Below are 25,000 nucleotides of genomic sequence, written 5' to 3' on the forward strand. Positions count from 1 at the left end.
ACACTGTTGGGGCGAGTGACTCTGAACTTACAATGGCTAGCCCCAAGTTGTGATATTTTTTGCTTGTGCTTTATGCTATTTGCCTCATGGCTCCTGCGTGCTTTGTTGACTATGAACTTGCTTGTTTACCCAACTGTGGGACAGTTTTTGTTTTGTTCCACACTCGGGACTCTGACTCCCGAGTGTTACGCGGACTCTTGGCCTCCCATCCTTTTCTAACCACCATTCACCGGCTTTATATTCATGTTACCTGGTGAAATTGCTGTACAATATGATCTTGTTGCCATCGAAAGAACATTCAAATGTTATTAATCAACACTGCAGAGCTCTCCCTGTCCTCTTCCGTGCCCTGATTGTAATTACTGCTGATTAGCCAAATACCTTAGCCAAATACATTTAAACTCAGTTTTTCACAATTCCTGACATTTAATCCAAGTACAAATTCCCTGTCTTAGGTCAGTTAGCATCACCACCTTATTTTAAGAATGTGAAATGTTAGAATAATAGTTGAGAGAATGGTTTATTTCAGCTTTTACTTCTTTCATCACATTCCCAGTGGGTCAGAAGTTTACATTAACTCAATTAGTATTTGGTAGCATTGCCTTTAAATTGTTGAACTTGAGTCAAACGTTTTGGGTAGCCTTCCACAAGCTTCCCACAATAAGTTGGGTGAATTTTGGCCCATTCCTCCTGACTGAGCTGGTGTAACGGAGTCAGGTTTGTAGGCCTCCTTGCTCGCACATGCATTTTCAGGTCTGCCCAAAAATGTTCTATGGGATTGAGGTCAGGGCTTTGATGGCCACTCCAATACCTTGACTTTGTTGTCCTTAAGCCATATTGCCACAACTTTGGAAGTATGCTTGGGGTCATTGTCCATTTGGAAGACCCATTTGCTACCAAGCTTTAACTTCCTGACTGATGTCTTGAGATGTTGCTTCAATCTATCCAGATACTTTTCCTCCCTCATGATGCCATCTATTTTGTGAAGTGCACCAGTCCCTCCTGCAGCAAAGCATCCCCACAACATGATACTGCCACCCCCGTGCTTCACGGTTGGGATGGTGTTCTTCGGCTTGTAAGCCTCCCCCTTTTTCCTCCAAACATAACAATGGTCATTATGGCCAAACAGTTCTATTTTTGTTTCATCAGACCAGAGGACATTTCTCCAAAAGTATGATCTTTCTCCCCATGTGCAGTTGCAAACCATAGTCTGGCTTTTGTATGGCGGTTTTGGAGCAGTGGCTTCTTCCTTGCTGAGCGGCCTTTCAGGTTATGTCGATATAGGACTCGTTTTACTGTGGATATAGATACTTTTGTACCTGTTTCCTCCAGCATCTTCACAAGGTCCTTTGCTGTTGTTCTGGGATTGATTTGCACTTTTCGCACCAAAGTACGTTAATCTCTAGGAGACGGAACGCGTCTCCTTCCTGAGCGGTACGATGGCTGCGTGGTCCCATGGTGTTTATACTTGCATACTATTGTTTGTACAGATGAACGTGGTACCTTCAGGCATTTGGAAATTGCTCCCAAGGATGAAGACTTGTGGCGGTCTACCATTTTTTTCTGAGGTCTTGTCCGATTTCTTTAGATTTTCCCATGATGTCAAGCAAAGAGGCACTTAGTTTGAAGGTAGGCCTTGAAATACATCCACAGGTACACCTCCAATTGTGTTAGGCGGAGCAGCACAGGGGAACCTTCAGACCAGGAAACAGGGAAGAATGAACCAAGATATTTATTGCAACACAGGGAGAGATGGAGTGCAGATCCGGGGAAGCTTCGTTGCGTTGTAGGAAACCAGATGTGGAGGCTGAGGTTGGAGTGAGCTGGGTTGGGACAAGGTAAACAGGTCCGGAGGGGAATCCAAGGGAGTGATGGTGAGCTGAATCCAGAACAGGGTAGCAGGGTGGTGAGATGTGGAGCAGGAACCAGAGTCAGAGCGGCTAAACGGCAGTGAGAGGATAAACAGCGTCAGGCAGGGAAACAGGCACAGCAGGATACAGAATCTTAAATAATAGAACATTTCTAGAAGCATGACTGACTGAATGGAGATTACGATCTGGCAGAGTGGAAGTGGCAGGACTGAGTACTTGTAGAGGTCTTGATTATGGAACAGGTTGCAGTTGGTGGGGATCTGCTCTGACTCCAGCACACCTGTCTCCAACCACACAATCACACACACAGAGGGAGAGAGAGAGAGTATACTTGGGGAATGGCTGCAGGTCAAGGAGACACCGGATGTCCACTAGGGGGTGTGGCAGGAGCAGATGTGACACAATTGACTCAAATGATGTCAATTAGCCTAGCCGAAGCTAGCCGAATTAGCCTAGCCAAAGAATTTTCCAAGTTGTTTAAAGGCATAGTCAACTTCGTGTACCTAGTCCTCAGAACACAGCCTCAATTCGTTGGGACATGGACTCTACAGGGTGTCGAAAGAGTTCCACAGGGATGCTGGCCCATGTTGACTCCAATTCTTCCCACTGTTGTGTCAAGTTGGCTGGATGTCCTTTAGGTGGCGGACCATTGTTGATACACACGGGAAACTGTTGAGCGTGAAAAACCCAGCGGTGTTGAAGTGCTTGACACCCTCAAGCCAGTGTGCCTGGCACCTATTACCATACCCGTTCAAAGGCACTTAAATATTTTGTCCTGCCCAGGCACCCTCTAAATGGCACACATGCACAATCCATGTCACAATTGTCTCAAGGCTTAAACATCCTTCTTTAACCTGTCTCCTCCACTTCATCCACACTGATTGAAGTAGATTTAACAAGTCACACCAATAAAGGATCATACTGTAGCTTTCAAGTAGGCTACTGTGGCTATTTGATCATAATGTAGGCCTACCAGAGTGGCCTACCATCAAAAACAATGGAGAAAATGCACCCCATAACATTTTATCATGGAAATAGCTGTTCTATCGTTCAGCCTACAGTAGCAGCCAATATGTGGTGTTCAATGTAGGCCTACATTCAAGGCTTGACATTAACCTGTTTATCAACTTGTCTTTCAGACAAGGAGGTGACTGAAAATGTTGTTGTGGTGTTTGATGCAAGAAACCACTTTACAAAATAGAATGCATCATTATTCCCATAGCATTATTACGGCGCATCAGACAAACTATGCTACCCCCTGCCTATTGGCTACTTAGCTTAGTCAAGCCTGTCTCAAAATACAACACTGCCCTTTCAAGACAAAAAAGAAGCTCTGTAACTGACTCGCTTTTCAAAGATGTCTAGAAATGCACACGTTTTGTCCTCTTGTAGAAAGCAATCACTCCCCCACTGCTGACTACAAATGATCTATAACTGGGCTAATATTACACCAACCAGCAAAGGAAATGAACGAACGTACAAATGTGCACACGTCGCTACATGTAGCTCTCGCTTTGATCTCAAAACAAGCGCATCTACTCAGGACTGCTCATGCTGTAAACACAGTCCAGTTCAAAGTGAATAGCACAGATCCATATATGGCAATGGTCTATTTGCATATAGGACTACCGGTCTGCGCACCGGTCTGTGTAGAGTACGGGCCTGAGTCAGATGCCTGTCAATGCAATAGAATCATACTCCGATGTGTTCTGCCTACAACACAATCCTTTGCATACTTAGTTTTGCATACTAAGTCTTGCATAGTTTAAATTGTTTCGGTACGTTGCATTGAAAGTGGCTAATTGCGCAAGTGTTAATTCGATCCCAAATCCCACAGTAAAGGGAAACGTTGATAGTGTTAACTAATGGGGAAAACTCTAGAAAGTTGAGTGAAGTTCAATCTCGTGCTTCTCTGCGCAGGCTGATATGTCTACTGTGCGGCAGTCCCATGGAGCTGCACGCACGCGCACGTGCACATCTTATAGGGAACGTTGTTGGTCAGTCTATGTCATGGAAAGAGGAGGTGTTCTTCATGATTTGTCCAATCATTACCAGACACTCCTCACATCCATTTCATCAACAAAATAAAAACATGGATTCGATCTTTAATGTGGATTCGAAGAAGAAACCATTAGGGATATAACTCTTAAACTGATCTTAGATCAGTGTTTTAAGGTAACTTCTACTACTTAATTCTACTGCTCAGGGCACAGGCGCTGGCGAGTACCCTTTGCCAATAGTTAAGATGGCTGCTGGCCACTCATATCTTCCCTTAAGTAATGTGTTGGTCTGTAAGGACCCTGACCTCTGTATTAGAGGAGGTTGACCTCTAACTTTCTCTTTCTTTCTCTCTCTCTCTCTCTCTTTCACACAAACACACACACACACACACACACACACACACACACACACACACACACACACACACACACACACACACACACACACACACACACACACACACACACACACACACACAGTGACCAGCGATGCATAGACAACTGTATGTTTTTCTTATTTTCTGTTCTCTCCTCCTCTAAAACGCTGTGGTTACATAAGAGAAAGGAGAGGAAAGGAGGAGAGAAGATGAGGGGCAGGAGAGGAGAGGAGGAAGAGCACATTAATTCCAGTGTAGAGGAACTGCTGCTGAACTTGTAATTAAGTAGACTCTGATAACCTTATGGGAGATAAAAGGTTTTCCCTGTACTGGAGCTACCGTTCTGTCCCCTCTGTATGTCTTTCATTCTTTCTCTCTCTCTCTGTACCACTCCCTCTCTCCCTCTCTTCTCTCTCTGTCTTTCTATCTCCTTCTCATTCTCTCTCTTTCTCAATATATCTTTCTCTCTCTCTCCCTCTTCCCCTCTCTCTTTCTCTCCCTCTCTCTCATCCTGTCTTTCCCTCGTCTCTCTTCTCCCTCTCTCTTTCTCTCCCTCTCTCTCATCCTGTCTTTCCCTCGTCTCTCTTCTCCCTCTCTCTTTCTCTCCCTCTCTCTCATCCTGTCTTTCCCTCGTCTCTCTTCTCCCTCTCTCTTTGCGTCTCTGTTTCTTTGCAGATCACACAGCTTCTGATTCCCTCTCCCTCTCTCTGATTGGTTGTTATGATTTGTTATGGATTTATGAATTGTTGTTCTGTTTATGCTGATTATGCTGATTTCAGTGATATTTTTGTTATGATGATTATCTAACTGTTTTATTATTCAGCTGTGTGGGAGCCTGCTCCCTCCCTCCCCTACTCTTCCTGAAAACGCACACACACACACCAGTGGGATAACTGTTGTTCCAAGGTGAAATTTGACGTTTGTGCAGGTCCCCATGATGTTGGAAGACACTGTCAAAACCAGTTACTAGGCAAAAACAACCTAAAAAATGAGTGCCCCTCACTGGGATTGAACCCACAGTCAGAGCTGGCACTTACAGCTTAGTCCACTCCGCCATCAAACCACAGTGCTATATCAAGCCCAGTTGGAATCAATGCCTAAAGTTTTAACCCTATCCAAACCTTAACCCTTAAAGGGATCGTTCAGGATTTTGCCAATTATCTCCCTCCCCAGAGTCAAATGAACTCATAGATACCATTTTTATGTCTCTTCGTGCAGTTTGAAGGAAGTTGCTAACTAGCGTTAGCACAATTACTAACTAGAGTTAGCGCAATGACTGGAAGTCTAAGGTAACTGCAAGCTTGCTAGCAGATACCTTCGATTCACAGTCATTGCGCTATGGCATCCATGAGTTAAAGGGCTTCATTGCCAAAATCTCAAAGTATCCCTTTAACTTAACACCAGTCTAAATACATGCCTAAATTTAACCCTAGAGTCATTTCTGTGTGCCTACATTTAACACATTTGTCACAGAAAGTGAGGCGATCAAGTCAGTTTACTCGTTAAAAATAGACCTTTGTCCCTGGACATACGGAGATGAAGTCAGACTGTGATATCTTGTTGCAACAGTCAGGCTTGTTTTAACAACAGTTCAATAGCCAGTATTGAACAGAGAGAATAGCAATAGATAGTCTGTCTGTATAATGGGACTAATACAATTAACATCTAGCTCCTGAAGAGCTCAGGCCTGCACTGACAACACCTATTTCTAGTTGACAAATGACTATAAGGCTTCTAAACTAACACACACACGCACACACGCACACACACACACACACACACACACACACACACACACACACACACACACACACACACACACACACACCTTCCTTTCCTTTCTCTAGTAACAATCCCTCCCTTCACACCCAGCTATTATGTAACACAAGTCTCTGGGTATTAGTTATGCAAATGTCATAAATGTGTAATTTACGTATGATCTATCACCCCCTCTCTCTATGTCCCTCCTCCCCCCTCCGTCGCTCTGCATCACTCCCTCTGTATTTGCATCTCAATCTCTGTATCTCTCCTTCCCTCTGCCTTCTCTTCTCTCACTCTCTCCATCTCTGTCTGTATTTCCACCTCCCTCCTCTCTCTCTCTCTATGTTCTCTTGCTCTACCGCTCTCCTCTCTCTCTCACTGCCACTGTCTCCCCTCTCCTCCCTCCATCTCCCCCTGCATCTCTCCACCCTCCCTCTCCCACTCCTTTCTCCACCCTCTTTATCCATCTACTATCCCTCCTTCCCTCCTCCCTCTCTACCACTCTCTTCTATCCATCCCTCTCTCCAGCCAACACCAACTTGGACGCAGAGTCGAAGCGTAGTGCGGCTTCGTCGTCGACGGCGACATCGGCCCACTTCCGGTCTCCATGGCAACAGAGCGTGAATGTGTTTGGCTCGTGGAGCAGGCCGGACTGTGTTCAGGAGCTCCATCAGGAGGCTCAGCTTAACCTGCAGAGCCTGCTGCAAGGTACAGTAACTAACCCTGGGTGTGTGTGTGTGTGTGTGTGTGTGTGTGTGTGTGTGTGTGTGTGTGTGTATGTCGGAGTGTGTGTGTGTCGGGAGTGTGTGCGTGTGTTGGGAGTCTGTGTGTGTCGGGAGTCTGTTTGTGTGGGGTGGAGGATGTAGGTTGGGGATTGAGGAGGACAAGGGGTGACAATCTCTGTTTATGTGATGAAAGATGCCGCTGCCGTGTTTTTATGTGATGGTGTGGGTTTGAGAGAGGAGGTCGATGTGAGGGGACCTTGCTGCCATCTTTATAGTAATCCATTCCGTTCTCCTCTCTGTTTATACCAAATATGCTGCTCTGTTTATACCAAATATGCCGGTTATGCGTTCCTCTCTCCCTCACTCTCGCTCTCTCTTTCCCTCACCTTCTCTCTCTGTTTCACACACTCTCTCACACCCCTTCTCTCTCTCTCTCTGCCTCTCACTCTGCCTCATGCTAACCCATGACTGCCCTTCTGTGTGATCAGCTACCCTGGTTTAGATTGGCAGCTTAGATTATGGTTGCATCCCAAATGGCACCGTATTCCCTATACAGTGCACTACTTTTGACCAGACCATAGGGTGCTATATAGGGAATAGGGTGCCATTTGGGATGCAGATGTATCTCTGTAGGTTAAGCCTTCCCTTCTTCCTTAACTGAATGAACATATGAATGAATAACTGAATGAATGAATGAAAGAACGCTTACTGCCAATGCATCATCAGGTTGCATTTCCCTCCTTTTTCCTTCCCTCTCTTCCCCTCGCTCTCATTCTTGTTCTCTCTTCTCTCTTTCAATCTCTCTCTGTTTCATTTCCCTCTCTCCACATCTGTGTGTTGCTGACTGTACCGCATCGGTCAGAATGCAATGATGGAGATGAGGAATCCAGGTTTAGGGGGTATTTATAACACACACAGTTGAACACAGGAACGCACCAAAAGGCATATGGAGAGAGGGTTTGGATGAAGATCAGGAGTTAGGGTTTGTAAAGGCCTTGGAGAAAGGATTGGATGTGTTGGATTAGGACGGATGTGGTGGTCTGGAAGGAAGACAAGAGGGGAACATTAGGAACAACGTAAAGGTGCAGACTTGACAAGGTAATTATGGGAAGAATATGGGCTTAACATAAGTACAAATGTAGGAGACTGCCAGGACTAAACGTATCCAATGATCAATTAGCATTAGCTAATTTGATGGATTTTACCCCCTTTTTCTCCACAATTTCGTGATACCCAATTGCAATCTTGTCTCATCGCTGCAACTCCCCGACGGGCTCGGGAGAGGCGAAGGTCGAGTCATTCATCCTCTGAATCAAGACACGCCAAACCGCGCTTCTTAACACCCGCCCGCTTATCCCGGAAGCCAGCCGCACCAATGTGTCGGAAGAAAACACCGTTCAACTGATGACCGAAGTCAGTCTGCAGGTGCCTGGCCCGCCACAAGGAGTCGCTAGAGCGCGATGAGCCAAGTAAAGCCCCCCGGCCAAACCCTCCCCTAGCCCGGACGACGCTGGGCCAATTGTGGGCCACCCTATGGGACTCCCGGTCACGGCCGGTTGTGACACAGCCTGGGATTGAACCAGGATCTGTAGTGACTCCTCAAGCCCTGCGATGCAGTGCCATATACCACTGCGCAACACGGGAGGCCAAGTTCACTATATCTTGCCTGGAAATGCAGAGCTTGCACTTTCGTGACTATTTTATTAGTACCGTTGTTGCTTGACAAGTTAAGTCAAGTTCACTATTTCAACTTTTAGAACCATGTAACTACTTGACTGGTTAAATGGTCTGTTCTCATGATTAATGGTGTGTCTTCTTGGTCATAAATTAGAACTTGGTCCTGGTGTGTCTACGTGTACAGTATCAGTCAAAGGTTTGGACACAACTACTCATTCAAGGGTTTTTCTTTATTTTTTACTATTTTCTACATTGTAGAATAATAGTGAAGATATCAAAACAACAAAATAACACATGGAATCATGGACAGTAGTAACCCAAAAAGTGTTAAACAAATTCTTCAAAGTAGCCGCCCTTTGCCTTGATGACAGCTTTGCACAATCTTGGCATTCTCTCAACCAGCTTTTCCAACAGTTTTGAAGGAGTTCCCACATATGCTGATCACTTTTTGGCTGCTTTTCCTTCACTCTGCGGTCCAACTCATCCCAAACCATCTCAATTGGGTTGAGGTCAGGTGATTGTGGAGGCCAGGTCATCTGATACAGCTCTCCATCACTCTCCTTCTTGCTTACACAGCCTGGATGTGTGTTGGGTCATTGTCCTGTTGAAAAACAAATGATAGTCCCACTAAGCGCAAACCAGAAGGGATGGCATATCGATGCTAGTTAAGTGTGCCTTGAGTTCTAAATAAATCACAGACAGTGTCACCAGCAAAGCACCCCCATACCATCACACTTCCTCCTCCATGCTTCACGTGAGAATCTCACAAAGACACGGCGGTTAGAACCAGAAATCTCAAATTTGGACTCATTAGACTAAAGTACAGATTTCCACCGGTCTAATGACCATTGCTCATGTTTCTGGGCCCAAGCAAGTCTCTTCTTAATATTGATGTCCTTTAGTAGTGTTTTTTTTTGTAACAATTTGACCATGGTCTGATTCATGCAGTCTCCTCTGAACAGTTGATGTTGAGATGTGTCTGTTAATTGAACTCTGTGAAACATTTATTTGGGATGCCATTTCTGAGGTGCAGTTAACTCCAATGAACTTATCCTCTGCAGCAGAGGTAACTTTGGGTCTTCCTTTCCTGTGGCGGTCCTCATGAGAGCCAGTTTCATCATGTTGTTTGTGACTGCACTTGAAAAAAAAAAATCCGGATTGACTGACCTTCATGTCTTTAAGTAATAATGGACTGTCATTTCTCTTTGCTTATTTGAGCTATTCTTGCCATAATTTGGACTTGGTCATTTATCAAATATCTTCTGTATACCACCCCTACCATGTCACAACATAATTGATTGGCTCAAACACATTAAGAAGGAAACAAATTCCACAAATGTATTTTTAACAAGGCACACCTGTTAATTGAAATGCATTCCAGGTGACTACCTCATGAAGCTGGTTGAGAGAGTGCAAAGTCATCAAGGGTGGCTACTATGAAGAATCACAAATATAAAATATAAACTGCTGGAAAAGCATTCCAGGTGAAGCTGGTTGAGAGAATGCCAAGATTGTGCAAAGCTGTCATCAAGGCAAAGAGCGGCTACTTTGAAGAATTTGTTTAACATCTTTTGGGTTACTACATGATTCCATATGTCTTTTTCATCGTTTTGATGTCTTCACTATTGTGAAGTGTGTGAAGTGTGTGTGTGTGTGTGTGTGTGTGTGTGTGTGTGTGTTAGTTTAGAAGCCTTATAGTCATTTGTCAACTAGAAATAGGTGTTGTCAGTGCAGGCCTGAGCTCTTCAGGAGCTAGATGTTAATTGTATTAGTCCCATTATACAGACAGACAATCTATTGCTATTCTCACTGTTCAATACGGGCTATTGAACTGTTGTTAATACAAGCCTGATTGTCAACCACTGTAGTGGTCCTTGTATAGGGACAACGCTAGACATAGGCTGTGTCCTAAATGGCACCCTATTCCCCATGTAGTGCACTACTTTTGACCAGGACCCTATGGGCCATGTACATAGGGAATAGGGTGTCATTTGGGACTTAAGCATAGATATTGTGAGTTTTGTGTTCAAGGCCCTGTTCGAATACTCCTTGAAGTGATCACTGATCTGACATGAGACCACTGATTGTCACTCACTTAGTTGGACCTGGAGTTGATTCCAATCTGTTAAATGGCTCCCTTTCTTACACCCCTTGACCCCTTGCTCCCTGCACCCATTCTGTCCTTGTACCTTTTCCTCATCCTCATTCCCTTGTCATTCCCTCCGTCTGATTCCTTGAAGGAGTGGAAAAGTGTAAGTAATATTGCGGAGATATTACCTACATTTTTACCGCTGGTCACGTTCATGTCATCAACAAAGACCGAGGGGAAAGGAATCATTAATCTGGTCACGAAAATAGAGCACTAGCCACAACAAACTCCAAATTGACAGTCATAACTGGACAAAACCACCCATAGCCTTTCCACCAACCCCAAGGCCCTCTTAGAATAGGCTAATCATCGATTGTCAATGTTCAATCATGAGTACAAAGGAATGAGACAGGATCTGCATCCCCAATGGCACCCTATTCCCTATATAGTGCACTACATTTGACCAGGACCCAAACGGTTCCCCATAGCCCCCTAGTGCACTACATAGGGAATATGGTGCCATTGCGGACATGGACACCGAGATGGACAGAAGAAAAGAATGAGACCGAAGAGGGATAGACAGGCTGTACGTTATCAGACGACCTCGTTGGACTGAAAGAGGGGTATTGTTCCTCCTTGTACTCCCCCATTCCTTCGCTGGGGAGATAAGAAAGGGTGACCCCATTTTTAACTGGTCCCAGTTGCTTGTCTTGTTAGGGGTGGCTGGGTCTGAGTATGAAAGGGCACACACACACACACACACACACACACACAGAGAGATAGTGCATACAAACAGAACACACACACTTAGTGATGCATGAGAGGAGAGGGCGACTTGTCTGGACAAGGGGTTAATGATGGGAGGGAGGAGGAGGGGGACTGGCCCTAATTATCGCTGTGTGTGTGTGTGTGGGAGTGTCTAGCATACCTTCACACACCAACCAGTGCCAATAGACCCCAATAGCCCTGTCCTATTCCTTTACTATACTGTAGTGTACGCCCTACTATCAGTAACCATATGGACTAGCTATGTGTCTCTCTGCCCGCCATCCTCCTCCCTCTATCTCTGCATGCGATCCGGTGAGTTGAACTTGAGTTGCGTGACATCTAGCTAATTGGCAAATTATTCTGTGTGTGTTCTGTGTAATTCAGTTGAATGATTCCTGTTGAGTATTATTAGCGTAAAATTAAATGGAGTCGCACACTCTATATACAAGCTCCCGTTAATTTGTTGGGTAAACCGCCAACGTTTCGGCATCACCGTGCATTCTTCTGCTGGCATAACAAACAGTAGCAAGCATATCATTTTGTCCCAACTGCCTCCCTATGGGCCCTGGTCAAAAATAGTGCACTACATAGGGAATAGGGTGCCATTAGGCACCTCCAGTCACTATTTTCAACTCGTTGTATTGTTACTTTTAAGTTGGAATCCTTAGTGGTGAAACTGCCAAGTCTGTTGGCGATATTATACCAAAGACGTTACTACAATGAACACTTTTTTTCCCTTGTTGAACAGCATTGCACATCATTGCAAGTGCGATAGAGCATCGGACTGTCTACTACGATGCCTACTTTTCTCCCCTTGATGCTGGAGCTCCTCTCCACTGTTTAATAAACAAAACAAGAACAAAAACAAATGAGCCTGGGGCAGCCAATTGCGCCTTTTCCCTTTAATGTAAGATCTCAGTTTTACTTGCTCTGCATTTTTTAGGGGTGGATCAGCTTAATATTGTGGGAAAGATTGTTGCTTCCATCAATGTAATTGTCTGCGTCATTTCCAATCCCCCATATATATTGGGGGAAAATATATATATATATCCATATACTGTACATACAGTACATATCCATACACATGCATACATACACATTCATACATATATACTTTTTTAAGAATATACCTGTATTATTCCCCGCAAACCCTTATCACCCCTCCCCCAACTGGAGTAAACTAATAAACAATAACACGTAGGCTTCTACCTTCAGTTTATACATACTGTACACATTTTACATACTGTACACATTTTACATACTGTACACATTTTACAGGCACAATCTATTTTACAATAGTTATATATTTTTTGTTCTTAGTCCTTCCTCTATTTCTGATGTCCATCCAGGTTGATTTCTATTTGTAACTGTGCTATTTCACAACATTTCTGAACCTCTATACATTTGACGTTTTACATTGGTTATCTTGTTATTAGTCCCACCCTTCAGCGCCATTCAACTCCTCCCATCTGTCTCTTAACACCATCCATTTTGGATTTCTATTTCTATATATATACACATGCTCAAAAAAATAAAGGGAGCACTAAAATAACACATCCTAGATCTGAACGAATGAAATATTCTTATTAAATACTTTTTTCTTTACATAGTTGAATGTGCTGACAACAAAATCACACAAAAATTATCAATGGAAATCAAATTTATCAACTCATAGAGGTCTGGATTTGGAGTCACACTCAAAATTAAAGTGGAAAACCACACTACAGGCTGATCCAACTTTGATGTAATGTCCTTAAAACAAGTCAAAATGAGGCTCAGTAGTGTGTGTGGCCTCCACGTGCCTGTATGACCTCCCTACAACGCCTGGGCATGCTCCTGATGAGGTGGCGGATGGTCCTGGACCTGGACTAAAGCATCCGCCAACTCCTGGACAGTCTGTGGTGCAACGTGGCATTGGTGGATGGAGCGAGACATGATGTCCCAGATGTGCTCAATTGGAATCAGGTCTGGGGATCGGGCGGGCCAGTCCATAGCATCATTTACTTCCTCTTGCAGGAACTGCTGACACACTCCAGTCACATGAGGTCTAGCATTGTCTTGCATTAGGAGGAACCCAGGGCCAACCGCACCAGCATATGGTCTCACAAGGGGTCTGAGGATCTCATCTCGGTACCTAATGGCAGTCAGGCTACCTCTGGCGAGCACATGGAGGGCTGTGCGGCCCCCCAAAGAAATGCCACCCCACACCATGACTGACCCACCGCCAAACCGGTCATGCCGGATGTTGCAGGCAGCAGAACGTTCTCCATGGCGTCTCCAGACTCTGTCACGTCTGTCACGTGCTCAGTGTGAACCTGCTTTCATCTGTGAAGAGCACAGGGCGCCAGTGACGAATTTGCCAATCTTGGTGTTCTCTGGCAAATGCCAAACGTCCTGCACGGTGTTGGGCTGTAAGCACAACCCCCACCTGTGGACGTCGGGCCCTCATACCACCCTCATGGAGTCTGTTTCTGACCGTTTGAGCAGACACATGCACATTTGTGGCCTGCTGGAGGTCATTTTGCAGGGCTCTGGCAGTGCTCCTCCTGCTCCTCCTTGCACAAAGGCGGAGGTAGCGGTCCTGCTGCTGGGTTGTTGCCCTCCTACAGCCTCCCCCACGTCTCCTGATGTACTGGCTTGTCTCCTGGTAGCGCCTCCATGCTCTGGACACTACGCTGACAGACACAGCAAACCTTCTTGCCACAGCTCGCATTGATGTGCCATCCTGGATGAGCTGCACTACTTGAGCCACTTGTGTGGGTTGTAGACTCCGTCTCATGCTTCCACTAGAGTGAAAGCACCGCCAGCATTCAAAAGTGACCAAAACATCAGCCAGGAAGCATAGGAACTGAGAAGTGGTCTGTGGTCACCACCTGCAGAACCACTCCTTTATTGGGGGTGTCTTGCTAATTGCCTATAATTTCCACCTGTTGTCTATACCATTTGCACAACAGCATGTGAAATATATTGTCAATCAGTGTTGCTTCCTAAGTGGACAGTTTGATTTCACAGAAGTGTGATTGACTTGGAGTTACATTGTGTTGTTTAAGTGTTCCCTTTATTTTTTTGAGCAGTATATATATATATATAACATTCTATTGGTTGCAAGAATTTGTATAGTGATTTAAATTGGAAAATTTGAATTTTGAATCCGGCGTTGTTTTGCGTGTCAATTCATAAACCATGTGCCATGGAATGGGTACATCAAACATCTCTTCCCAACTATTTTGCAATTTATATGGCACAGCTGTCAATTTTTTGTACCTTTTTTGGTCCAAGTGAAATTGGTATATGTTTTTATTTAGCACAATTTTCTTTAACCATTTATGTTCTTTAATGCAGGACCGACAGACAAGTTCCTTAATTTTTCCCCATTCCACTTACCTCTTCCATTTCTGTGGTAATGCTGCAATTAGTTGCTTGTAGTTTTGGGTAGAGCAGACATTTCCATATGTCTATGTTAGCTGCATGTGTGCCGTAACTCCATGATATCATTCACTAAGGTTATACCTTTTTTTTATTTATCGAAAAAATATATTTTTAACCATTAGTATATTTGAGTTTCACCACAATATTGGTTGTATTATTTGTTCTGAAATTGCAACCAACTTTCTAAGGCTTGTTTTAAAAAATAGCGATATTGTGGAGATTATTACCTTTTCAAACAACCAAAAGTGAGTAGTTGTAATCTGAATAAAGGGAAAAAGGCCATTCTTGAACATGGGGTGAGACATTCCTACCAATTACTAGAGAACCATTTTGGATTTAAGTATGACTTTTGTATGACTGCAGCCTTTAGTGAGAGGTCTAATGCTTTAATATTTAATAATTTCTGCCCTCCGAATTCATATTCGTTATATAAATAGGCCCTTTTAATTTTTACAGGCTTGCCATTCCAAATAAAATGGAATATTTGTTGTTCATATAATTTAAAAAGCAGGTCTCTAGGTGTAGGCAAAACCATAAGCAAATAGGTAAACTGTGATATGACTAAAGAGTACATCCTGGGTGATTTTTCCACAAATAGACAAGTTTTGTCCTTTCCATTGTAGCAAGATCGTACTTGCTCTGGATTTAGCATTAGCATGTTTTAGCGTCAATCTTATAGCTTTTAATGGTTTTAATTCTCTAAGTATATTGACACATTTTTATACAGGATTTATCTCTATGTTTTTCCCAAAAGGCTCAGACTTTTCCATCTATGCAAGCTGGCACCCGTGTCTCACTGCGTCATCATTTACGCCTGAGGTACTGACCTGTTGCACCCTCTACAACCACTGTGATTATTATTTGACCCTGCTGGTCATCTATGAACGTTTGAACATCTTGAAGACCAATCCGGCCTTAAATGGCCATGAACTCTTTTAATCTCCACCCGGCACAGCCAGAAAAGGACTGGCCACCACTCAGAGCCTGGTTCCTCTCTAGGTTTCTTCCTAGGTTCCTGCCTTTCTAGGGAGTTTTTCCTAGTCACCGTGCTTCTACATCTGCATTTCTTGCTGTTTGGGGTTTTAAGCTGGGTTTCTGTATAGCACTTTGTGACACCTGCTGATGTAAAAAGGGCTTTATAAATACATGTGATTGATTGATTGATTGACACTGCTCTCACTTGGGGCCAAAGCCAGGCCACTGGTACTTTTCAGCTATCATTTGCATAACAATATCTAGCGGTGAACTCTAAAATATTCTCACTAAGCAACTGTTTTCATCATGCAGAGGTTGTTGATTCTTCTCTTCACAAGTCTTCACTGTCAGCCAGAGTTAAGGAAACACAATTTCCCTAGTATAACATAAGGGTGCATAGACTAGTGCAACACTGGTGTTACAGTCGACAAGCAGCTTCCTGTAGCCCTATGGGTCCTGGTCAAAAGTAGTGCACTGTAGAGGGATTAGGGTGCCATTTGAGATGTAGTCAGTGTTAAGCTGCTCAATCATGTCTGGAGAGAGAGTTGCTGTCCTTGAATCCAACTAATTCACTTTCTTCCAAGTCTGCGTATTTAGAGACAAACATCTAATCTAGTGGTGGAAAAAGTACCCAACCATCATACTTGAGCAAAAGTAAGATGCCTTAATAGAAAATGACTCAAGTCAAAGTAAAAGTCACCTAGGGAACATTTAAACAACACAATGTAACTCCAAGTCAATCACACTTCTGTGAAATCAAACTGTCCACTTAGGAAGCAACACTGATTGACAATAATTTTCACATGCTGTTGTGCAAATGGAATAGACAACAGGTGGAAATTATAGGCAATTAGCAAGACACCCCCAATAAAGGAGTGGTTCTGCAGGTGGTGACCATAGACCACTTCTCAGTTCCTATGCTTCCTGGCTGATGTTTTGGTCACTTTTGAATGCTGGCGGTGCTTTCACTCTAGTGGTAGCATGAGACGGAGTCTACAACCCACACAAGTGGCTCAGGTAATGCAGCTCATCCAGGATGGCACATCAATGCGAGCTGTGGCAGGACCGCTACCTCCGCGTGCAAGGAGGAGCAGGAGGAGCACTGCCAGAGCCCTGCAAAATGACCTCCAGCAGGCCCCAAATGTGCATGTGTCTGCTCAAACAGTCAGAAACAGACTCCATGAGTGTGGTATGAGGGCCCGACGTCCACAGGTGGGGGTTGTGCTTACAGCCCAACACTGTGCAGGACGTTTGGCATTTGCCAGAGAACACCAAGATTGGCAAATTCGCCACTGGCGCCCTGTGCTCTTCACAGATGAAAGCAGGTTCACACTGAGCACATGTGACAGACGTGACAGAGTCTGGAGACACCGTGGAGAACAATCTGCTGCCTGCAACATCCTCTAGCATGACCGGTTTGGCGGTGGGTCAGTCATGGTGTGGGGTGGCATTTCTTTGGGGGGTCGCACAGCCCTCCATGTGCTCGCCAGAGGTAGCCTGACTGCCATTAGGTACCGAGATGAGATCCTCAGACCCCTTGTGAGACCATATGCTGGTGCGGTTGGCCCTGGCTTCCTCCTAATGCAAGACAACACCTCATGTGGCTGGAGTGTGTCAGCAGTTCCTGCAAGAGGAAGGCATTGATGCTATGGACTGGCCTGCCCGTTCCCCAGACCTGAATCCAATTGAGCACATCTGGGACATCATGTCTCGCTCCATCCACCAACGCCACGTTGCACCACAGACTGTCCAGGAGTTGGCGAATGCTTTAGTCCAGGTCTGGGAGGAGATCCCTCAGGAGACCATCCACCACCTCATCAGGAGCATGCCCAGGCGTTGTAGGGAGGTCATACAGACACGTGGAGGCCACACACACTACTGAGCCTCATTTTGACTTGTTTTAAGAACATTACATCAAAGTTGGATCAGCCTGTAGTGTGGTTTTCCACTTTAATTTTGAGTGTGTCTCCAAATCCAGACCTCCATGGGTTGATAACTTTGATTTCCATTGATAATTTTTGTGTGATTTTGTTGTCAGCACATTCAACTATGTAAAGAAAAAAGTATTTAATAAGAATATTTCATTCATCCAGATCTAGGACGTGTTATTTTAGTGTTCCCTTTATTTTTTGATCAGTGTACTTAAGGATCAAAAGTAAAAGTATAATTCATTTCAAATTCCTTATGTTAAGCAAACCAGATGGCACCATTTACTTGTTTTTTTTAAGTTACGGAAAGCCATGGGCACACTCCAACATTCAGACATAATTTACAAACAAAGCATGCGTGTTTAGTGAGTCTGCCAGATCACCAGGGACCAGGGATGTTTGGTTGATAAGGGCATGAATTTGACTATTTTCCTGTCCTGCTAAGCATTCAAAACGTAACGAGTACTTTTGGGTGTCAAGGAAAATTAATGGAGTTGAAAGTACAATATTTTGTTTAGGAATGTAGTGATGTAAAAGTTGTCAAAAATAGAAATTGTAAAGTACAGATACCCCCAAAAATAGCTTAAGTAGTACTTTTAAAGTAGTTTTACTTAAGTACTTTACACCATTGCATCTATTTGAGATGAACTTATTTTTAAATATATTTTTCAAAAGACATATTATCTGGCATATAATACTCACCTATAGTTATCTGCGCTCCTTGCAATACCATCATTATATAACAACTCTTATTCTGTTATTTCTATATCATGATTAATTAATTCCTACATTTACAGTGGCATACTTGTCTGTACCTTTTTGCTGCTTGTGTCAACTCACATTAAGAGCAGCCTTGGATGAGAAGAGGCACTCTTTTGTGTTTTGTGATGTTGAAAGACTGAGACTGCAGTCTGATAGATGAGGACAGCTTCTTCTACTCCCAATAGCTAGACTAATACATTAAAGAATCACTGGCATAGATTTTGGTTTATGATTTTTGCACCACAAAGCAGATTTATTGTAGCCTGATCCCAGATCTGTTTGTACTCTTGCCAAATCAATTGCTCATTGTCAAGCCAAATATTTTTTGCCATGCATTCAGAAGCCCCTTTATTTGCCAATTACATTTACACACACATACCCAGAATTTGCCTTGGTGAGAAGGTGACAAGGAATTGACATCGTAACATTTTGTATTTGTATTTCTTATGGATCCCCATTAGCTGCAGCCAAGGCAAAATTAAGGCAGTTATACAATATTAAATACATTACAATACATTCATTACAGAATTCTCAACACACTAAATGTGTGCCCTCAGGCCCATACTCCATTACCACATATCTACAACATAAACAGACCGGCACTCAGGCTAGATTTGAGAAATGAGTGTAATGGCGAAGGTGGAGATGGCTGCTGTTTTACGGGCTCCTAACCAATTGTGCTATTTTGTGTGTTTTTTTCACATTATTTGTAACTTATTTTGTACATAATATTTCTGCCACCGTCTCTTATGATTGAAAAGAGCTTCTGGATATCAGAACAGAGATAACTCACCTCGAACTGGACAAATATTGTTTTATTTTACGAGTCGGACGCGAAGAATTTACTCTGTATACCCGACCAGGCCCAAATCCCTGTCATTCACGTGAAGAGAAGACGCAGATACAGGGTCGCAGGTCCGGGTGCCTTGTGAGAATTTGTTGGCGAGTGTGTAACCCGCCTCTACCATCCGTCCTATTGGCCAACGTGCATCATTGGAGAATAAACTGGATTCTACCAACGGGACATTAAAAACTGTAATATCTTATGTTTCACTGAGTTGTGGCTGAACGACGACATAGATAATATACAGTTGGCTGGTATTTCTGTGCATTGGCAAGACAGATCAGCTGCCTCTGGTAAGACAAGGGATGGCGGTCTGTGTCTATTTGTCAATAACAGCTGGTGCACTAAATCAAATATTAAGGAAGTTTCAAGGTTTTGCTCACCTTAGGTAGAGCATCTTATAAGCTGTAGACCACACTATTTACCAAGAGAGTTTTCATCTGTATTTTTCGTAGCTGTCTATTTACCACCACAAACCGATGCTCAACCGCACTCAACGAGTTGTATAAAGCCATAAGCAATCAGGAAAATGCTCATCCAGAGGCGGCGCTCCTAGTGGCCGGGGACTTTAATGCATGGAAACTTAAATTAGTTTTACCTAATTTCTACCAGCGTGTAAAAAGAGAAGAAAACATTTTCTAGTCCACATTTACTCCACACACAGAGACGCATGAAAAGCTCTCCCTCGCCATGCATTTGGCAAGTCTGACCATAATTCTATCCTTCTGATTCCAGCTTACAAGCAATAGCTAAAGTAGGAATTACCAGTGACTCGGTCAATACGGAAGTGGTCGGATGACGCAAATGCTAAGCTACAGGACTGTTTTGCTAGCACAGACTAGAAATACGTTCAGGGACTCATCCGATGGCATTGAGGAGTATACCACATCAGTCAGCAGCTTCATCAATAAGTGCATCGATGACGTTGTCCCCACAGTGAAAGTACGTACATACCCCAACCAGAAGCCATGTATTACAGGCAACATCGGCACTGAGCTAAAGGGTAGAGCTGCCACTTTCAAGGAGCGGGACTCTAACCTGTACGTATATAAGAAATCCTGATATGCCCTCAGACGAACCATCAAACAGACAAGGCATAAATACAGGACTAAGATTGAATCCTACTACACTGTCTTTGATGCTTGTCGGATGTGGTAGAGCTTGCAAACTATTACGGAATCCCAGGCGCAAGCTGCCCAGTGACACAAGCCTACCAGACAAACTAAATTACTTCTATGCGCGCTTCAAGGCAAGCAACACTGAAGCATGCCTGAGAGCACCAGCTGTTCCAGGCGACTGTGTGATCACCCTCGCCGTAGCTAATGTGAGTAAGACCTTTAAACAGGTCAACAGACAGTTTACCAGGAAGTAAACACCGAGCATGCATTGACCAACTGGCAAGTGTCTTCGCTGACATTTTCAACCTGTCCCTGGCCGAGCCTGTAATACCTACATGTTTCAAGCAGACTACCATAGTGGATGCTACTGACCCATAGCACTCATGTCTGTAGCTATGAAGTGGGTTGAAAGGCTGATCATGGCTCACATCAACACTATCATCCCAGAAACCCTAGACCCACTCCAATTTGCATACCGCCCCAACAGATCCACAGATGGCTTAATCTCTATTGCACTCAACACTGCCCTTTCCCACCTGAACAAAAGGAACACCTATGTGAGAATGCTATTCATTGCCTACAGCTCAGCGTTCAACACCATAGTACCCTCAAAGCTCATCACTAAGCTAAGGACCCTGGGACTAAACACCTCCCTCTGCAATTGTATCCTGGACATCCTGACGGGCCACACCCAGGTGCTAAGAGTAGGCAACAACTCATCTGCCACACTGATCCTCAACATGGGGGTCCCTCAGGGGTGCGTGCTTAGTCCCCCCCCTGTACTCCCTGTTCACCCATGACAGCTTGGCCAAGCACGACTCCACCGCCATCATTAAGTTTGCAGATGACACAACGGTGTCCTCGGTGATCAGGTCTACCACCGACAACGATGAGACAGCCTATAGGGATGAGGTCAGAGACCTGGAAGTGCGGTACCAGGACAACAACCTCTCCCTCAACGTGATCAAAACAAAGGAGATGATCGTGGACTACAGGAAACGGAGGCCCAAGCACATTCCATTTCTCATTGACGGGGCTGTAGTGAAGCAGGTTGAGAGCTTCAAGTTCCTTGGTGTCCACTTCACCAACAAACTATCATGGTCCAAACACACCAAGACACACCACGACAACGCCTATTTCCCCTCAGGAGACTGAAAAGATTTGGCATGGGTCCTCAGATCCTCAACAGCTGCACCATCAAGAGCATCCTGACTGGTTCCATCACTGCCTGGTATGGCAACTGCTCAGCCTCCGATCGCAAGGTGCTACAGAGGGTAGTGTGTACTAGAGGTCGACCAATTAATCAGAATTGCTGATTAAATAGGGCCGATTTCAAGTTTTCATAACAATTGTAAATCGGTATTTTTGAACACCGATTTGACTGGTTTTTTTTTTATATACACTGATCTGAATGAATGGAATATTCTTATTAAATACTTTTTTCTTTACATGATGAAGTGCTTTGAGAGACTAGTCAAGGATCATATCACCTCCTGCCTATCTGATACCCTAGACCCACTCCAATTTGCTTACCGCCCCAATAGGCCCACAAACGGCGCAATCTCAATCACACTGCATACTGTCCTATCCCATCTGGACAAGAGGAATACCTATGTAGGAATGCTGTTCATCGACTACAGCTCAGCATTTAACACCATAGTACCCTCCAAACCCAGGGTCTCGACCCCGTCCTGTGCAACTGCGTCCTGGACTTTCTGACGGGCCGCCATCAGGTGGTGAGAGTAGGAAACAACATCTCCACCCCGCTGGTCCTCAACACTGGGGCCCCACAAAGGTGCGTTCTCAGCCCTCTCCTGTACTCCCCATTCACTCATGACTGCGTGGCCATGCACACCTCCAACTCAATCAAGTTTGCAGACGACAGTGGTAGGCTTGATTACCAACAACGATCCACATCGACGGGACAGTAGTGGAGAAGGTGGAATGTTTTAAGTTCCTCGGTGTACACATCACGGACAAACTGAAATGGTCCACCCACACAGACAGCGTGGTGAAGAAGGCGCAACAGCGCCTCTTCAACCTCAGGAGGCTGAAGAAATTTGGCTTGTCACCAAAAACACTCACAAACTTTTACAGATGCACAATTGAGAGCGTCTTGTCGGGCTGTATCACAGCCTGTTACGGCAACTGCTCCGCCCACAACCTTAAGGCTCTCCAGAGGGTAGTGCTGTCTGCATAACGCATCACCGGGGGCAAACTACCTGCCAAGTCTAGGTCCAAAAGGCTTCTGAACAGCTTCTACCCCCAAGCCATATGACTGCTGAACAGTTAATCAAATGGCTACCCAGGATTGACCGGTACCCCCTGTATATAGCCTCTTTATTATTATTTCATTGTTGATCTTTTATTTTTTATTTTATCTAGTAAATATTTTTTCTTAACTCTTATTTTTCTTAAAACTGCATTGTTGGTTAAGGGCTTGTAAGTAAGCATTTCATGGCCAGGTCGACACCTGTGTATTCGGCGCATGTGACAAATAACATTTGATTTGGTTTCATGACATTGCAGCACATACAGCAAAAAACAAGTGAAGTGACGCAAATCGAGAAAGTCATAAATACCTTTTTCACTTATACTCTCATTCATTCCACAGTCACTGTAAGGTTATGATCAGTTCACCTGGTATAGTCCGAAGTTTAACTGGGGATGTTACATTTGATGTTAGATGGCCAAGTTGCCAGATCTGTGTTGCTATAGCCACATCAGAACCAGACCTGGCAACCACAGGCTCCCAGTAAGTTGGTTAACTATAATCAGTGGGCAGGTCTTCCCTCTTCTGTTAAGGGGGTTTTGCTGGGGGCCGTTGTTGATTTGAAGTGGTATTCCATTATCTCCAGGCGACTGGCGTTGCTAGGCAACCCTACACCAGGAGGAAGGCATCCATAATGTCCCAGAGTGCAAGTTCAATCAAACCCCCCCCCCCCCCCCCCCTGTCAGAAGGAGTTTGGGGGTGGGACAGGGCTTGGGGTTGCGTGTGTGTGTGTGTGTGGGGGGGGGGGGGGATATGGGGCTGCTGGGGTGAGTGGAGGTTTAGTGGAGTGGAGGAGTGTGTTTTGGGGGAAATGAATGGCTAGGGGGTTGTGTTTGGTGAGTTTTAAGGGGGGGAGGTGGGTTGTGGAATGGTAATCAGTATGTTTACAATGGCCTGAGGTGGAGTCCTGCAGCTTCTAGAGAAACGGGAGGAAAGAGGAGGACAGAGAGAGAAGCAGGGGAAGACGGTGAGGAAGCAACAAGGGACAAGAAAGAAAGAAAGACAGGCAGGAGGAAGTAGAGACAGCAGGTGGAGCGCAACATTCCCAAAGAAAGTGTGAGAAAAATAGAGGGAAACGGGAGAGTAGTGAATCAGTGAGTGCTAAAGAATCATTGCAAGAGGTGGGCTCCACATTTTGTTCTCGTGTCCACTCCTCCAAGCCTCCACTTAACATGTGGCTAACTAGTGTTCTGCTCCGGACAGACTTCAAGAAGCAGCCAATGGGATGGATGTTCTGCAACTTGACTAAGTCTGAGGTTCTGTGTGTTGTATGTGTGTGTGTTTATGTGCGTGCCCATATCTGTTGCTGTGTGTGTGCGTGCGTGTGTGTACCTGTCTCTGTGTGTGTGTGTGTGTGTGTGTGTGTGTGTGTGTGTGTGTGTCTGTGTGTGTGTGTGTGTGTGTGTGTGTGTGTCTGGTACGATGTGTGTCTGACACCACACGTTTGTGTATGCGTTTCTACCAGACTTTGAAGAGCAGCTGTATGACACCAAGCTAACAGGCCAGACGTTCCGCCACCCAACAGCTTCCTCCCAGAGTTCTGACGACACGTCCACCACCCTCAGTCGCTCCCCTGTCTCCCTCAACAACAAGAGACCTGAATTCATCTTCCTGGTAAATATTAACACCTTCATTTGGTTTAACTTGTACTTTAATTTACCTTTACTGACCTGTATTTCGTTCTTGTACAAGTTGTGGTTATTGCACAAATGTTCTACAGCTGATTTTTAGGTGCTGGGGACTATGTGTCTGGATATGCTAGCATATTGTTTGATTATCGAAATACATTTTTTCCCTTGCTACAATTTGAAGTTGACAACTTGATTTCAAACAGAAAATTAGAGTTGTCAATCGGAAAAGTCCCAACACAAATATTCTCCAGTCTAGGAATCTAAGTGTACCTCCTTCCTTCCTGTCACCCCTCCTCCATCACCTATACCCTCTCCTCCCTCCTCCTCTTCAGCCGGCGTCTAAGGGGCAGGTGTGTGAGGAGGATGAGACCTCCTCAGTAAGTATCAGTAGGGGTACAGACCCGTCCCCCTCTCCTTCCCCATCCCCCTGTGGGTCAGATCGCCCTCTAGTGGGGTGGAGCAGCACCTCCCTGGGACCCCCCGTGGCCGAGAAACCTCGTTGGCACCTGGGACGACGCACCCCCGCTCACCTGCTATCCCTCGACATCACAGGTAGGAGAGTGGGTAGTGTGTGTGTGCGGGTGTGTGCTTGTGTTTTTCATTTGATTTGATTTAAAATGTACCTTTATTGAACTACTTTTATTTAAGCTACCTTTGGGGCAATGGTGAGATGATGAGAGAGAGAGAGAGAGGGTGCAGAAGAAAGCACACATGGATACAGTGCATCTAAGTGGAAATCAGGTTCCCATCTAAAATACACAACACACCTAACC

The 25,000-nt window shown here is 44.7% G+C and overlaps 1 protein-coding gene across 1 annotated transcript in view; it reads left to right on the plus strand.

The window, feature by feature from the left end:
* LOC139378810 (NHS-like 2) overlaps window positions 1–25,000 on the plus strand; it is a 137,964-nt gene that overhangs the window by 104,660 nt on the left and 8,304 nt on the right. Inside the window, exons 2-4 of the mRNA XM_071121328.1 lie at window positions 6,538–6,717; window positions 24,062–24,210; window positions 24,560–24,779. Coding sequence (XP_070977429.1) covers window positions 6,538–6,717; window positions 24,062–24,210; window positions 24,560–24,779 — 549 coding nt within the window. The remainder of the gene's footprint in view (window positions 1–6,537; window positions 6,718–24,061; window positions 24,211–24,559; window positions 24,780–25,000) is intronic.

The sequence above is a fragment of the Oncorhynchus clarkii genome, chromosome 21 (assembly GCF_045791955.1).
Source record: "Oncorhynchus clarkii lewisi isolate Uvic-CL-2024 chromosome 21, UVic_Ocla_1.0, whole genome shotgun sequence".
NCBI classification, from domain to species: Eukaryota; Metazoa; Chordata; class Actinopteri; order Salmoniformes; family Salmonidae; genus Oncorhynchus; species Oncorhynchus clarkii.